At 51.0% G+C, this 17,499-nt stretch overlaps 1 protein-coding gene across 6 annotated transcripts in view; it reads right to left on the reverse strand.

Annotated features, from left to right (window-relative positions):
* Nucleotides 1-15,882: 15,882 nt before the first annotated feature.
* TMCC2 (transmembrane and coiled-coil domain family 2) overlaps nucleotides 15,883-17,499 on the reverse strand; it is a 35,970-nt gene continuing 34,353 nt past the window's right edge. For all 6 annotated transcript variants that reach the window (XM_033092441.1, XM_033092440.1, XM_033092442.1 and 3 more), the window contains one exon: nucleotides 15,883-17,444. In XM_033092441.1, coding sequence (XP_032948332.1) covers nucleotides 17,133-17,444 — 312 coding nt within the window. In that variant the 3' untranslated portion in view covers nucleotides 15,883-17,132. The remainder of the gene's footprint in view (nucleotides 17,445-17,499) is intronic.

Raw genomic sequence — 17,499 nt, forward strand, 5'->3', positions numbered from 1 at the left:
TACAGATTTCTCATTCAGTCTCTTTTTCTCTTTCTCTTTCTCTTTTTTCTCCCCGCCCCCCCCCCATTCTACCTCTTTTGGCCCTAAAATCCTCCCCATGCCTGCTTCTTCGAAAAGGACTTCCCATGCTTATCAGCGGGCTCTTCCCTTCCTTCTCTCTCCAGCCTCCAACCCTCTCCCACAGCTAATCCCGCCTTCTCAATTCTACCCTATCCCCTCTCCGGGGCTGTTAGGTCATGCTCCGGGAATGAGTCATCTTAGGTGGGGAGGGGCTTCAAGCCCATAAATGGACAAAAACTCAGATTTCAGGTTTCAGTCTCCTGGAAAAGGTCAGTCTCTTCCCTCTATCCCCTCCCCCAAAGGAATTCCCCCTGAGGAATGGAAGGCGGCTGGTCTGGCTTTGACCAATGGAGTTCTAAAAACAGCAGAGCTTTTTAGGAGATAGGGTCAGTCTGACTCAGCTTCCGTGATATACAGACACTGCCGGCCAGGATTTTCCCAGCCCAAGATTTTCCCAGCCCGCAAGAGGCCAAAACCCCGTTTCCGGGTGGAAGTGTTCAGCTCTGCCTTTAGAGTTGAGGGCCCGGCCAGCACCATCTCCTCCCCACTCTGCATCACTTTCTCCTCATGTTGAGAATGGCAGCTCCAGGCTGCACTGACCTGGGCTCTGAACTGTGGGGCACTCATCAGTGCAGCAGGACTGACCACCTGCCCCACCAGGAAGCTGGGGAAAGGGTGTGATGAACTTTCAAAGCTCCCCCAGCTGGGCTGCGACTCATCCTCCTGGCCTGGCCTGCAAGGTCTCAGTCTTCCTGATCCCTGGCTGTGGTCACTGTTGTGTCCAGCAGGAAGGTCCCTGTGAATGGGGAAGCCATTGGAGAGGCCAGGCTGTACCTGGGGAGAGCAGGCTGGCCCTTCAGCAGAGCCTCACATGGTAGCCAGGTTTTCCTTGAGACCTTTTAACAATTCGGAGTCCGGGCCTCACTTTGCTGCTCAGAAACCTTGCTTGCCACAGGCTTAGGAGACTCTGGGGGGACACAAAGCTCCAGGAGATGATGGATATAATCAGAATGGCAATTCATTAATGTACTATGAAAAACATAACTGCTTCCAACCAACCAGATCCTTGGATTTGCTGATGAGCACGTTCACTGTATGTTGGCAAATTCACACAAGGGGAAGCTCAAGCTCAGTGGAAAGGTTACTCAGCATGGAAGCTGAGCAAGGAGAGCTAGCTGAATGGTCGTCACTGCAGGGTAGCCTCTCCTCTGCCAGGATGCACTAGGTAGCCATGTTCAGGACACCCTTCCCCAGCACAGCTCTGGAGAATACCCCACACCCCACATATTTGGCGCCACAGAGACAACTTCCCTGGCTTAACACATTCTTTCTTTAGGCAGAGCACATTGCAATTACTTAGCGGGTCACTTTCACAGTCCACTCACACCATTCATGTTGCTGCAGGGAATAAAGGGATGATGCATGAACATGCTTTGTAAGAAATACCTCACCAAAGAAAACCTAAGGAATGAGTGTAAGTACTCAATAAATGTTTACTAAGGGGCCTCCACCTGCTCTCCTGGCCTCCCCTTATAAAGGGTATTCTGATTGTTAAATCAGTGAAAACCCCTCCCCTAATAAACCATCAACATGTATTGAGACCTTACTATTGTTCTAGGTGCCATGAAGAATACAGAAACAATAAAGACATAGTCCCTTCCCTCAAAGAATTTATATATAATAAAGTTGAAGCTATAAACTAACACCTACAGAATGATCATGAATAGCACAAAGGTGAGTGTGTGAAGGCTGTGTGTCTGGTACAGAAAATGTGTGAGATGCTCAAATCTCATTGGACTTGGTTGTAACGGGACCACTGGTATAGACTTGGGATAGATCACTCACTGGATGATTTGGGTCCCGACTCTTTGGTCACTGGATTGGTCAGTAAAGGAAGAAGCCTGCCTGACTCGGGGTGCTAGGAACGTAGGCCATGAGGCTAGGTCTCACTTGAGGCCCCTCACCTGAAATATCGGTCCAGCTGTCCTTCCTCAGAGCCAGTGTTAGTCTCGCTCCTGCCAAGCATCGCGGAAAATGACAGTAAGGGTCAGAATAAGAGCAGGTACACGCCAGGTAGGAATGAGGGATAGAGTTGGTGAGCTCCCTCCCTCGCCAGTCGTGGTTGGGGTGGGGATGTGACACTCATGTCTCTCGCTCTATCTCATTAAGCCATACTTAAAGACATTTGCAAAAAAATGTAGAACAATGGCTCTCTTCTCACTAATAGCTTTTGTTTTGGAAAATATAGTTCTTTAAATGGTTGTAAAAATACATTAACATAAGATTTATCATCTTAACCATTTTTAAGTTCAGTAGTGTTAACTATATTCACTTTGTTGGATTCTTAAATCTCCTTCAGCATTCAGTCTGTTGTAATATGACACACCATGAAGCCCCTGGAAAATTCCACTGTGTATTACTCATATGAGAGAATGAGAGTGAAAAAAGCAAATGATGTTTTCATATTATTAGTAAAACAGTTTTGACCTTGCATATCCTCTGAAAGGATTTGGGGAATACCATCAGGGGTCCCTTGACAACAGTTTGAGAACCAATGCTCTAGCACAATGTCAGAGACATCAGGGGTGATTAGGCCAACTCCTTTGCCTCTTAAATTAACTTGAGGTGGGGATGGTATGACACTGCACACATAATTTAGTGTGAGTCCAAGCTGGTTCTTATTTCTGATATAGGTAGTGGGGGTGTAAGGCTGGATCTTGCCAGTGACTTAGTAGGGATGGAAAAACAGGTCTAGAAAGACTCTAACCCAAGGCGCCTAGGCCTGGGACACAGGCTGTGAAGTGGAGCAGGCTGACTCAGCTGAGAAATTGGACCAACTCTGCCTCATCTTGAGGCTTTAAGAAGCATCTAAAGATGCTTCCCTATAGGCAGGGAGAAAAGAATGAATGAGCCTAGTGGTAGCTCTGGCTCCTTGGAAACTGGGTTAGTGAGCCAGTTGCTTGCTGTCCCACCCCACCCCAACCATGCTGGCAAGGAAGGGAGCTGACCAACTCTATCCCTCATTCCTACCTGGCGTGTACCTGCTCTTATTCTGACCCTTACTGTCATTTTCCGCGATGCTTGGCAGGAGCGAGACTAACACTGGCTCTGAGGAAGGACAGCTGGACCGATATTTCAGGTGAGGGGCCTCAAGTGAGACCTAGCCTCATGGCCTACGTTCCTAGCACCCCGAGTCAGGCAGGCTTCTTCCTTTACTGACCAATCCAGTGACCAAAGAGTCGGGACCCAAATCATCCAGTGAATGGTCTATCCCAAGTCTATACCAGTGATCCCGTTATAACCAAGTTCAATGGGACTTGAGCATCTCACATATTTTCTGCACCAGAAAGATTTTGTTTATATAAATATATAATTGAGTTATTACTGTTATTTTTAAACTTATTTTAAAATAAATTAATAATTATTTTTTAAATTTCTGTTTTAATTTCTAATATGCAAAACATTAACTCACCCACATCAAAGCTCTTTGAGTATCCACAGTAATTTTTAAGAGTGTAAAGTGATCCCGAGACCAGAACATCTGAAAATTGCTGCTCTGGTGAGAGGGAATACAGCAGGTATGGTGACCAGATAAAATACAGGGTGGCTATTTAAATGTGAATTTCATATAAACAATAAATAATTTTTAGTATAATATTGCCTGGGACATGCTAAACTAAAAAAAATGGTTGTTTATCTGAAATTCAAATTTAAATGGGTGTTCTGAAATTTTATTTGCTAAATTTGGCAGCCCTCAGGGCTGGAAAGATTTAGGTGAGATTAAGAACATCGTGGGTCGGACATTGGGATTCTGACCCAGGAAAGGACGGAAAATTCCCTATTCTGCACAGCTTTAAGCAAAGAGTGTCTGAGGACCTCCATGGCAGGCCTCTAACTGTGTAGGCCTCCAGGACTAGAGCCTAAAGGAACAAACCTCCTCCTCCAGCTGGCCCCAGGAGTCAGCCACCCTCCCAGAAACCCAGACAGCCAGGGGATAAACAAAAGAAAAGGACAGTCCTCGCTGTTGTTGTTAATTAAAAGGGGGAAGTGACACCAGTGGGTGAAGGGTGAGTGGGGGCAGGGGAGGATGCCAAAAACATGAGGTTTTGCTAAAAATAGTTGTGGTTTGAGTGGGGGTGAGTGTTGTCAGGAGGCTAGGGGGTGAATCAAATTGTCTGGGTGGGGCTATACAGTTACAACCTAGGGGGAAGGGTGGGGTTTAGGGCTTCAAGCCAGGTGGCAGGAAAACCTAAGAAGCACATTTGGGGATGGAAATAAATAGTGACAAAGAACTGGCCTCAGGAGCAGCCCAGAGGAGAAATGCCAGCCCTCCTACATTAGCATGGGAAGCTGTAAGAAGCTCTTTCCATTAAGAGAGACAGGGGTGACCCAGAAATAAGACTGGCAGTGGGCTGTAGTGCATGTTTTTTTCTTCAACATGTATTGAGCATTTACTGTGTATTTGGCATTGTACCAGGCCATGGAGATCTTGAATGGAGTAAGATGTGCTTCCTGCCCTCCAGGGCCTAGACGTCCAAAGGAGAAGACAGATACACAAAATCAATATGAATTCATAAATTTATTGCAATAAGAGTGAATAATCAAAGGCTGGAACAACAAACCTGAGCCCCTCCCTCAGTGACTCCCCAGGTCCAGGCTACAAAGCAATAGAGGATGCAGAATCTCTTAGCTGCCTGAAGAGCAACGCTCTAAGCTCTGGACACCTTTTCTGCCCATTTTTGCCAACTGTTTGGAGCAAAGAGAAATAATCTGGTTGGGGAAAGACAAAAACGAGAGTTTCCTCAACCTTTTCTCTCACATGTCAGAGCCTGGGAAAAGCTGTTAGATGCTTCTTCAGAGGGTTTCCAAAGGCCACTATTGGCTTCCAGTTAAGGGGCGGCAGTGAGGGGGCTGGCTGTCTTTGGCCACGGTTTTGGATCCAGCTTGAAGCCACAGAGCAAGTGAAAGCAAAAGCAGTCCATCATTTCTAGTGTCTGGAGCTTACTGAACAAACAGGGATTGAGCCCCTCTTGGTGAGATACTGAGTCCCAAGTTGCAGCCTGCTAAGGACACGGGGGTCAGATACCTGTCGAGGACACAGAGGGGTCAGATAATGACCAGACAGTGTCTGAGTGGGATCTGAACACAGGCCATGTGGAGGGAGCAAGGCACTCAGCCACAGGGGGATTGCTTCATGGGACGGGAGGGTGGGGTGAGCTGGGTCTTGCAGGCTGAGAAGTTTGCTGGGTCAAGTAGAGGGGTTTTAGGGAACAAGAATTTCTTGGGAACTTAAACACCCATGACCTTAAATAGTCAAGTCTGGTACCCGTATATAAACCTCATACACTCAGATACAGTCTATATCCTGAGTTCCACCCCTTCCCTGGCCACATTTTATTCTCCTGGGTGTATGTTCCTGTCAAGAGAGGTGTCTGTACTCTTGGGAAAAGCAGGGGACAGTGAGTCTTTCTCTGTCCCCTGGGTTCCCGGGGTTCAGGCTCCAGGCCTGGTTTCTGCCCTTTTCCCTGCCGTCCCACAAGCCACAGCCTGACAGCCTGGCCCTTCTCTGTCTTTGCCAAGAGGAAGGCTGCTGGAACCACAGCTCACCACAGAAGCCAGCCTGGGTGTGGAGAAGCAGCAGGACCAGTCTTCTCAGCGACCAAGTGTAGCCAATTCTCCATGGTGCCTTCCCCACTGGAGAGCAGATCATGTTGGGCTTCTCTGAGGCCCCATGTGTATAGAAGAGTCTGGTGTGACGCTGCCCACACTGGCTGTGTGACCTTGGGCAAGTCACTGCACCTTTCTGGGCCTTGACCTCCTATTTGTTCAATTATAGTCCGTATCCTAGGGTCTGTCCTAGGCAATGTATGTGAACACGCTTTGCGAGCTGTTGAGCACAGCCCTGGTCTGAGAGGTTATTACTTTGACTTTGCCCTAGGCCCCATAGTTTGAACAGGGAGGCTATCTCAAGAGTTTACTTTTCAGGCATCAACTTCCAGACAGGGATTCCTCACCTGGGGGCCAAGAATGGTCTGCAGGAAGTCCTGGTGTCATCTGCAGAACTTTTGAGCAAGTGCATTTTTCTGGGAAGAGGTTGGAGTTTTCCATGAGACCGTCAAGGGGGGTTCTCATAAATGAAAACTTGTTAAGAAGCACTGCCTGAGCCTTGGGGCTCCTTCTATGGGGAGTTGTCTGCAAGGGAACCCCCTTACCAGGCAGGTAGAGGGGCCTCCAAATTCGGGAGGCAGCAGTAATGCAGGCTGGGGTGACCCATGCATACCCATTCAGCATGGACATTTGACAGCACCATGCCAAGGAGGTACTTCCTGAGCTGGAGTTCCGTGCAGGCCAGCAAGACAACAGAATTCATGGCATCTACATTGAATCAGAGTCTAGGATGTGATATTTCAGAACCAGCCTCCATACTGGACTGGCCTTGGCTGGAACACCATGCCCCATTCTAGATACCAGGTTACAAGAAGAACATGGATACATGTAAATGTTTCAAGAGAGGACACAGGCCAGCTGTCAAAAGTCTTGAAAACAGTTTCAGGAGAAATGATTGAAAAAAATGAGAATATTTGGCTTGGAGCAAAGAATTGTGGAGTAGATAGGGACTCGGAGTCGACATTCTATTCTTGAAGTGCTGCCCTAGTGGATTCTACAGGAAGGTAGATAGTAACTCAGCAAAAGGAAATATTTTCTAACAGTAAGCTCTATCCTCATGGAGTGAATGGACGACCACATGTACTTGGTCTTTTGGAAGGGAATACATGTGAGGCAGGGTCTACGTTCTATCCTGGAAGAAGATGAAGAAATGTCAATGACAACTCTTCCCCTGGGACTCAGGGAGAATGGGTGTTGCCTTGTGGAGGGGAGAAGGGTCAGGGCAGGGAATGGCAGGCCAGGTCTGGGCCCATGTGGGCTCTGTCTGCTCTGCTCTGACTGCCTGGATCTGCTGCAGTCACCCGCCCCCTTCCCCGCCCCATGGACCCTGATGTGATCCACTGAGCAGGGAGCAGGGCTGGGTGCAGAGAGAGGAAGCTGGGTTGTCCTGGGTCTGCCATAGCGGGAGGGGATGAAAAGATGGCTTATTTATGAATCACCCATGGCCATTGTCTGCTCCCCCTCCCTCTGGGGGGAGGGCAGCTGAGGGAGACAAGGCCTCTGGCCAGCCAGGCCTGTGAGGACAGGTTCTCCACGCCTGTTCTCACAGCTCTGGGGGAAATTGGGGTTTGGTTCCCTGGCCCGTCTCATCCACCACCCAGCAAGGAAGAGCTGGTGAGCTGGCATTGGATGGATGACGAGGGGGAGCGTGTCCATTTCTACTTATTCCTTGCTAAGAGCCCAGAGGCTCAGCCTGTGAGAGAAGCTGCCCTGCCCTGTCTGGCACAGCAGAGGAAGCTGGCAGGCGTGCCCCCTCTCTAGTGATCACACCTGGGCCTAAGCGGCACACCCAGCCCACCACACCCTTCCTAAACCACCTTCCAGACCTACTCTCACCAAGCAGGCCTGTCAAGCACCCGACCCTACCTCAGGGCCCCAAGGGATCCCGGGGAGAATGAGGGTAACTCAGGGTCAGTGCCCGTAAGTGCCACACCTGTCCCTTCCCAGGGCCTATTCTGGTGTGAGGGGCAGAGCCACCTTCATGCCTCCCATCAAGCCCAAGTCTGGGTGGTCCTTGATGCCTCCTGGGGTTGGAGGTCACAGAAGCACAGATTGACAGGCTGCCAAGGTTGCTATACACGTGGGGAAACGGAGGTCTGCAGAGAGCAGACATGCAGCAGACGTGCAGTGGGAAGCTGGGGAGGGAGGGCCCGTGGTAGGGGACTGTTGCCCTCTCAGGTTCCAGCAGTTCTCAACTTGGGACAAGGCTGACCTTTGGGGTCACCTTACAGTTGCTGCTGCCTCCCTTGCTTCTTTCTTTGGCTTTGGACCCGAATGAAGGTGTCCTAGAGCTGAGGGTTGAGGGTAAGAAAGGGGTTGCCTTGTGGGGAGCAGCGTGGGCTTTGGAGCTAAACAGACACAGGTTAGAACCCTGGATCCTTTTACGTCCTACCAGCGGGACCTTGAGAGGTATCTAGGTATCTCTGAGCCTCAGTTTTCCCATCTGTAAAATGACAATAACTATCTTGACATGTGAAATATTTTTATGTCTATCATCTCTTTTAATTCTCACAGCAACACTTTGAGTTAGATATTATCTCCATTCTTCAGATGAGAAAATGGAGACTTAGAGAGGTTAAATACCTGTGACTGTCTGATCCAAGACCCCCGTTCTTTTAAATCTTTCATTTTTTAAAAACTTTTATTTATTTAAGTGTGATTTTCCAGGAGCCATCAGTTCCAAGTCAAGTAGTTGTTTCAATCTAGTTGTGGAGGGCGCGTCTCACAGTGGCCCATGTGGGGATTGAACCGGCAACCTTGTTAAGAGCACGGCGCTCTAACCAACTGAGCTAACTGGCCACCACCCCCCCCCCCCCCCCCCCGCAAGACCCCTGCTCTTGACAGCTCTGCTATTCTGCTGTTGCCCCTGGGGTCGGCTGGGAGAGATGATGGGAGCAGGGGTGAGTAAGATGAAAGGACACAGTGCCCCTTCCCCTGGGCCTTCTCTGGAGTAGGGAGCATGGCTGTGTGCAGGAAAGGGAGAGAGGGGCTTTCCGGTGCAGAGGGTGCTAATGAGGGTCCAAAGCAGAGGCCCCTGAGAGGACCGCTGAGTACAAGGACTCCCCCTGAAGTCTGTCAGCTGCCCTGGGGCACTTTGCATTAGTGCAAGGGGCCGGACTGGAAGTCTTGGAGGCAGATAAGGGCAAAGCAGTGTAATGGAGAGTCTGTGATTAGAGTCACCCCGGGCTAAGGGAGACTCAGACTTAGTATATATTTGGACAAATATATGCCGAACGGCTGACAGCACTTTCCTCTGGGAGGGGATCTTGAGGGACAACATGTTTACTCTCTATGCCTCTATATTGTTTGCGTTTTTTACAATGACTGTGCATTATTTGAATTTTCTTTGAAAGGAAGAATAAAGACTGGAAGGACATATGTCAAATGCTAATAGTCAGGGGAGGGACTACCTGTGATTTGAGTTCCCTTGTTAAATTTTCTGCAACAAACACGTATTAATAACACTCAGAAAAATATTTTTCGAATGAGATCATACATGTCACATGTCTAGAGCAGCACTATCCAAACAGAACCTTCTGCCGTGATGGAAGTATGCTCCGTCCGTGCCATCCAATACAGCCAACGCTAGCCACATAGAAACATATTTTTAATTTTATTTACTTTTGACTCATTTAAATTTAATGTTAAATAGCTGTGGCTTGCAAAGGTCCAATAAGACAGACTGTGAATGGTGACACTCGGTCTTAGGATGAGCTTCCTGCCCCGTCACCATCTAAACCTGTCCTGAGAGGTGCTTTCCCCACTACCTTCTCTCTCCTCCCTGGCTTCAGAGCTTCCTCTCTTCAGGGTGGGGTCACGGACCCCTCTGCCTCCCTATACATCCCCTTACCTTCCTTCTCCGACCATGTATAGCACACAGGGATTCCTCAGTTACACCCGTCCAGATGTGTGTGTCCGTGGTGGTGATATCTCCTATGACACCACCTCACTGTGGTGATTTGGGCAAGTCATCTCCCCTTTCTGGGCCTCCATTTCCTTATCTGTCTAATGGGAGTATTGGCCAGAGATTCCATAAAGGTCCCAAGGCCGTTCACCTAGATGCTGAGGTCATGTGGTGGGATCACTGGGCATGGCTGGGTATCCTAGGCACTGCTGGGCCAGAGAGACATAGAGGAAGTAACAAAAAGGACTTTCTGGCTGGAAGGCTTATGAGGCTCTGGGATGGGTGATAAATGACGAGGGGTGTGTCATCGAGAGAGGAGAACTTTGCCAATTCAGCTCCCTTCCGGCAATTAGTTGCTGTTCCTTAGATCATAACTCCATTTTAGCAAGTACAGTGGTACCTCGGTTTTCGAACGTAATCCACGAGTTCTGAAATGTTCGAAAACAGCCGACAGCTAGGCCTCAGGATCTTGCACTCAGCGGAAGCCGAGTGACATGTTCGACTTCTGAGTCGTGTTCGAAAACCGAAGCATTTACTTCCGGGTTTACGGCGTTCATAAACCAAAATGTTCGTCAATGGAAAATGTTCAAAAACCGAGGTACCACTGTACTAAGCTTCACTGTCATTAACTTATTTTTCTGTCTTTCAGGATAAATTTTGAGGTGTTCAAAGAGAAAGTGTTTGTCTAGTTCACCCCAGCATCTTCCATGTTTTACACAAAGCAGATGTTCATATAGTTGTGATGGATGGGTGACTAAATGGCTCCTGTGGACCCCCTAACCTTTCCCCTGTGAGGTTGGCATTGGGTTCTGCGGTTTAAAGGACCCAGACTTGGAAAAAACTTGAAAGTCAATGGAATTTGTAGAAGTGTTGTCTTCCCTTTCTGCCTCTTTGAAAGTGTTTTCTCCTCACTCCCAGAAACCCTAACCTCTTCTCTGACAGAGTAGAGAAAGTGTTCAATGAGATAAACTAATTCATGCTAAGATGTGAATTGTTCAAGGCTTAGCCCTCCTGCGTTTGTACGGGAAGTAGTGTTAATGTAACTGTGGGTGCCAGCTTTCAGTATGGACCGTGGCGTTGTCAGCAAGCCTGGGTCTGTCTGTGGTCTGTAGTTCATCTGCTGCGTCCCTAAGTTGCCCTCATCTTTAGAGGCTCAGTTTGATCATCTGTAAAATGGGGTATAATGACACCTCTCTAGCCACCTCCTAGGATGTGGTGAAGATAAAATGAATCAGTGCACAAAAAAAGCATTTGTTAGCTACAAGTTCCTGGACAGACAGAGGGATTGATGTTGCCAGGACTCTGGCTTGGAGTGGGGCCTTCCCACACCCTCAGATAACACCTCAGTAGATGATGGCTTTGCAGAAGCTACCTCCTTTTTAATCTTCCAGCTGCCAAACAGAGAAGAGAACACCAGTGTCTCTTTCATCTTTAGCCCCACCCCTGGGAGAAGGTGAGAAGACTGCCGTAAGAGCCTTGGAACCAACCTGCCTCCTCCCACTCACCTAGAGACACTTGGGCCCCCCACAGCCTGGGCACCCACCCATGTGACCCTCTTGTGGTTAGAACAGCAGTCCCAGACCTCTTGTTGCTCCCGCCACTCAGTCAGCACGCGTTCCTTCTTACAGACCTCACTCAAGCCGAGTTTTCCCGCCACAGTGCTAGGAGCTGCATGCAGAGAAACCTTCTTGGCTATTTCCAGAGACTTGCTAGCCTTGTCAATCTCTCCATCCTAAATTCGCCATTTGTGTGGAGATGGGGACACTGAGGCCCAGACAGGTTACGTGACCTGCTCTGTATCACACAGCACATCTGAATGTTAGCCAGTGTTTTTCCTTTCCCTTCTCCCCCAAAGCTCCCCTTACCTTCCCTTTTGTTTCCAAGCACAAACCACCCCTCTGAAGACCCAGAAGTTTCTGGGGTGGGCGTCTCTGTCCCTCTCTGAAAGATATCCTCATTCCCAGTCCTTCTTGTTGGAAGCGCCTTCCCCTGAAACAACCGCATACCCTCTCATGCCATGGACAGATGCCTTTTATGCCACCTGCAAACCCAGGACCTGACCAAAACCATTCCCTGCAAAGAAACACTGCCTTTCCTTGCCTCTTAGCCATCCCCAATGCTCTGAGAAACTTCCCCATAGCTCCCATCAGGATGAAGGTCTCCCTCCCTGGACCTCTCACCCCAGCCCCTGTTGCAGCATTTATCTCTGTCTGTGTCTATATCAGAAGTGTGTGTGTGTGTGTGTGTGTGTGTGCGCGCGCGTGCATGCATGCACACACACGAACACATACACGCTCACTAGTCTGTGAACTCTGTGAGGGCAGGGACCATGTTTTGCTTTTCTTTGTGTCCCCAGTGTCTGGCACAGACCAGGTGCTCCAAACCATGTTTTTTATATTTATTTGAACCTACGGCTGGGTGGCTTGGAGGTTACACACCTGGATTCCGGGCTGCCAACTATGGTGAGAGCTCCAACACCAGCAGAGGAGGAAACAGAGGAAGGAATCGGCCCCCTCTGCAGTCCCTTCCCCTCAGCAGCCACGCTGCCCTCTCTCAGGTCTTCCCATCCTTGGCCTGGCCTGGCCTGGCAGAGAAGATGAAGAGGAGGGGAGCAGTCAGAGACACATAACAATGTCTATGTTGGTGACTTGTCTCTTGCTCAAGGTCATTTAATGCCCAATTTCATGGGAAATCCTCTCTTCCTCACCTCCACCCCAAATCTGGGTGCTTGGAGCCTGTCCTCAACTAGAAAAAAGAACATGGGACCCAGTTCCAGGTAAAAGTGGATGGTTTCTTACCTAGAGCTGGGGACCCAGGAGGGTGGCACTGAAAGAACTCAGCCTTCTCTAGGAGACCAGAGAACAGAGCCCTTAAACCAGCCAGAGACCCAGATCTTCCTAAAACGTTCACTAGAGTGTTATCCCCAGTGAGCTCAAATTGCAAGAACAACCAAAGTCAGGCAACAAAAGAACCTTAAGGTGGGAGGTTGCTGGGTGGCAGAGCTTGTGGAATCTCCTCTGGGTGCTTTTGGAAGTACAGCCAACTTGGTGGGTGGCTGCCTAGAGGCAGGGGCATGGCGGAGGTGGCCTGCCCAGCACCACTGGGTCCAGGATGTCTCCCTCATCTGGACAGTTGGCTTTGGAAGGGTGGGGGTCCAAAGGCAGGTCTCAACTGCTGGGGTGGGAGAGCTCTTCTGGGAGGACCCAAGTATGGCAGACACCAGCCTGGACTGAGCTTCTGGCTGGCTGGGTGGCTCAGGTCCTGCTGACAGGTCTGGATGTGCTGGGGCAAGTCTCAGCCTTCCCTCCCTCCCCACCACCATCCCAGCATGCCTGGCGGAACTGGGCTTCCTTTTTCTGTCTCCATATAGAGGTTGGCTACAACCGTTCAGGCCAAGAGGTCAGAGCCCTCAGTGGGGACCTCAGATGGCCCAGCAGCATTCTGACAGGTATTGCTCCTCCTAGGAACAGATCCAAGGGTGATGGGGGCAGGTACCGGAATCTGACATCTCCTCTGAGCCTTAGGAGTGGCCTGCCATTGGGTAGCACAGGAATCATTATCGTGCTTCAGATAAGGAAACTGAGGCCCATGACCTCACAGCCAGTGAGTGTCTGAGTCTCGGCGGCTCAGACCTGGGCATGTTGATGCTGGTTGCCAAGCCCACGCTGGGGCCCCTGGTCTGGAGGAGGCGGGCCTCATACACGGATCTCCTTGCAGCACAAGCAGCTGCCTGGACCAGGCAGGCCTCATCAGTCCTCTCCCAAGCTGGAGCTGACCCCTTGGGACTGGGCCGCCTTATCTCTGAGACTGGGGGGACAGGCCTCTGGAATAAGCAGGCTCTCAGCTCCAGGGGAAGGGAAGCGGTGAGGGGCTCCACTGCGCCTTCAGGTGTTGGAGACCGAAACTCCCTCTGTCACCCTCAGCCTGTGCATTCTGCAGGTTCTGCTTAGACTTCTCTGAGCAGTTCTTCAGCACTCGAACATGTCCCTGAGTTAAAGAAAAAGGACTAGTCATAATTGCCTTAGGTTATTACCGTATTAGGTTTTAGGCACCATGCTGACGACTTGACCTGCAGAATGTCCTCTCTCCTGCCCCCTAAACCCATGAGCCTGATGTCATTTGCTTCCCTATTGGCTGATGAGGAAACTGCTGTGAGAGCAGTTGCACTGAGATTTGAGCCCAGATCTGCTGGTTCCAAAGCCCATGCTCTACATATTGGGGTCTGGACTTCACTTAGGGGACCCATCACTGATGGGGAAATTAAGCCTGATACGAGAATCTCTCCAGGTGTCCTGGCAACAGCTCCCCTCTTCTCATACCCTGTGGCCCCAGGTCTCTTTCCTCCTCCTTCCCCACCCTGGAATCACCCTGGAGTAACCTGGATAGCAGGGTGAAGTTACTCCCTCTGCCCCTGCTCTGCTGAGGACTCCGGTGTTTGCTCAGGCTGTACCTGCAGCAGCTCCACTGTTTGCATGAGTGCAGTAAATGTGCCGGGCTCCAAGCCATCCACCTGCCCAAGTGCTGCTGGAATGATAAAGCCCCAAGTCCAGGCAGAGAAGTGTTCTCAGCTGACCCCAGCCTGGGTGGGCCAAGGTTGTGAGATATGCAGAACTGGCTGATCCCTCTGAACCTCAAGGTGTGGGGCCAGGGCCAGAAGCACAAATGCTCGGGAAGAAGCCTGCCTGTTGGTCCTGCAGTCTGAAGGACAGTGGTCCCCTGCAGCAGAGATCACCCTGTGAACCCTTGGTGGGAGAGGGAGGCAGGTCAGAGTGGAGGCAACTCATCCCCTTTTTACAGAGGAAAGAGAGGCTTGGCTACATACGAACAAGGAAGCATCAGCGACCATCAGAGGAACAAAACCCAACTCCCAGTCAGGGCACGGCTTTACTAGACGCCCGTTGCCACGATGAGGCAAACATGGAACCTATGCTGTTCAGTCTTTGTGGAAGACTCTGGAGCTGCAGTTGATCTTCCTCCTATTTTTAAACTGTTTGCAGCCTCAGAACGGACTGAGAATGACCCCTGCCCTCCCTCCGCCTCCCTTCCCCCCTTTCAGTGTGGACTGTGGCTGGCAGTGACATTAAGAGCCAGTGCAGGGAAGGCACCTGACCTAGGAGAGGAATGTGGGAAATGTCTGCAGCCGGGAGCAGCCACCCCCCTCCTGGGGCCCAGGAATGCAGGCTCCTGGCCCACAGCCTGGGCCACCAAGGGAGGTGTGTGCCTGTAGTTGGAAGAGAAGGGGGTGCAGGGTCCTGGAGTGACACTGTTGGAAGGTCTCGTAAGGTCAGCTGGTGAAAGCCCTCCATGGGCACAGAAGGTGAAGATGACTGTCAATGTCATCCTCCCGGTGGCACCAGCATCACAGCCTTTCTGATCCTGTTAGGGCCTGGTCCCTGACTCCTGGAGTGCCCTCAAGCCCAAGGTCATGGACACAGCTAAACTTTTGACTTCTCAGACCTACAGAACCACAGAATGTCAGAGCCCTTTGAAATTAGCAGCTACTGCACCATCCCACATTATAGCCGTGGAAATTGAGGCCCCGAGAGGGGACGCGAGTTGGCCACAGGTACACTAATTAGGGGCCAGGAGTCTGGGGTAGGTGCCTTCCCCACTCCTCCTGCTTCCATGATGCTAGAGGCCAGCCTCTCCTTCTCCTAGTAGGGAGCCTCAGGTGATCCCCCAAATCTCCCATAGGGTTTCTGCTGGGAATCCAGCACCTCCTGTGACTGCCCTTAAATGCCAGGAGTAGGAGATGCAGCCATGCAGCCAGAGGGACTGGCCTCTACACTCAAGGCCACACTCCAGCTCATGGTGAGCAGGTGCTCTGGCTGGACAGCACTGATAAAGCCAAGCTAACTCCAACAGAGGCCCCTTAGGGACTGAATCCCAAGAAAGGTTAAGGACTTTGCTGCCCTCTTGTGGCCACACCTGGACATGACTGCTGTCGTCCAGGCCTCTAGCTGCTTACCTTCTCCAAGCAATGGAAATCTCTCTCCCTTCCTCCTGGAAAGCACTCCAGGAGGTCTGGATGGGGTGCGTGTCATCTCACCTGCCTATCAGCTAAGCCAGAGTTTGGCCACGCAAAGCAGATGGGAAGGGTAGAGGATGCCTTGTTCAGTGTTGGATACTGAAGGAAGAAGACCTCAAGCCAACAGGTAGGGCTCCGCTTTGTTACCCAGAATGTTTGAGCGTGGGGAAAGACGCGGTGGTTTCCATGGAGAGAGCCTAATCAACCAACACTAGACAGGATGGTTTGAAAATTTAGAGGATATTTATTTCTCAGGAAGGTCCACTACAGCTGGCAGCCAATGTCCTCCCCTGTTCTAGGGGATTTCTCTCTCCTTTTCCAAGAAATCCCCTTTGTTCTTGGAAGTGCCCATGGGGAGGGGAGAATATGAAGAGAAACCATACACAACACTCCAGAGCCTTAAAAAAATAAAGCAACAAACAACCTCCCCCACACAAATACACACATACAAAATAAATAGATGTATAAAAGAGAGGCTTTGCTCCTCCCATCCTGGCTCAGGGGCTGCTTGGGAGAGGGGCCCAGTGGCTTTACCCGACATCTCCCAGCCAGGATTACCTGGAGGTTAGATGGTATGGAAGTGCCTGACAGCCAAGAATAAGCCCTGGCTTCAGAGAGGGGTTGGTGGCAGACATCTCCCTGGAGCTCAGTGGGGCTAAGGTACAAAGGAAAAAATAAATAAATAAATAAATAGAACCCAACTTGCTCCCAGGGGCCTAAGGGCTTAGGCTGAGGATCGGGGGCCCAGAGGCCTGTTTCCCTGAAAAGAGCAGATCCAGTGACAGGCAGAAAGAATAACAGGGAAAACACAAGTCCAAAGCCACACCCAGCTGGCCTCCAGAACCTGCCTCCTTTGGCTCCCAGAAGATCCCAGCCCAGAACCCAGCCTCAGGCCAGCTGTGGAGGAAGGAGGGCTGGACTGAGCCAGCTCTCTGGCCCAGCAGCTGCCCAAGTCTGGGGAACCTCTCCCCTCTCTTCCCTGCTCTCTCAGGGGCCAGCAGAGCGTCCTCTCGCCCTGTTGTTTTCTTCCTGACCACCTCTGCAGGAGGGAGCCGTGGCGGCCTCCAGGGTGGGCTCTTCCCTGGGAAAGCTGAGGCATGGCCCTCTCCTGTTCCTATTCTCATCGGCCTCCTTGACTGGCGGCATCCAAGTCAGCTGAGAGAAGTCCTTGTGTGACTGTAAATAATCAAAACAGTCCGTCCCAGTGTCCTCCTCTGTTCCATTGGGCCACAGATGTCCCCACTGCCTCCAGTCAGTGCTGCCCTCCAGCCTCCCTTCAGGCCAACAGGGAGAAGGCATTAGACAGAAGCAAGAACAGAGAAGGGGTAGGAGCTGCTGGAATGGACAGATTGGGCAGGGGGCCACACCAGACACATGAAGAAATCCAAGGGAGTCTGGAGTCTCAAGGTCCCTGCGGAGACGCATGGCCAGCTGGGGGCCAGGGAGAGCATGGGGTAGGGACTGGCTGGCCACTCAGCTGGGCAGCAGCACGTGCTCCAGGAGGTAGGTGAGGGAGTCCCAGTGCTTCCAGAGGAGGAAGAGGATGAGGATGAAGAGGGCGGTGCTGCTGATACGCAGGCGCGTTTTCATGAGGGGCGTGATGAAGTTGGCGATGGTGGACACAAACACCAGCAGCACGGCCATGAGTGCCAGGATCACGTTGATGAACTTGCCCAGCAGCGCCCGCGCGTTGGCATTCTCCACACCCTCCAGCTGCACCACCTGCTGCTGCTGCTGCTGCAGCTCCAGCTTGGTGACTCGGGTCAGACAGGACTCCACAGCCTCCTGCGGGGACACAGGGGTGGGCACATGGGAGGAGGACAATGCAAAGGGGGCCCCC

This window comes from Rhinolophus ferrumequinum, chromosome 22 (assembly GCF_004115265.2).
Source record: "Rhinolophus ferrumequinum isolate MPI-CBG mRhiFer1 chromosome 22, mRhiFer1_v1.p, whole genome shotgun sequence".
Lineage (NCBI taxonomy): Eukaryota > Metazoa > Chordata > Mammalia > Chiroptera > Rhinolophidae > Rhinolophus > Rhinolophus ferrumequinum.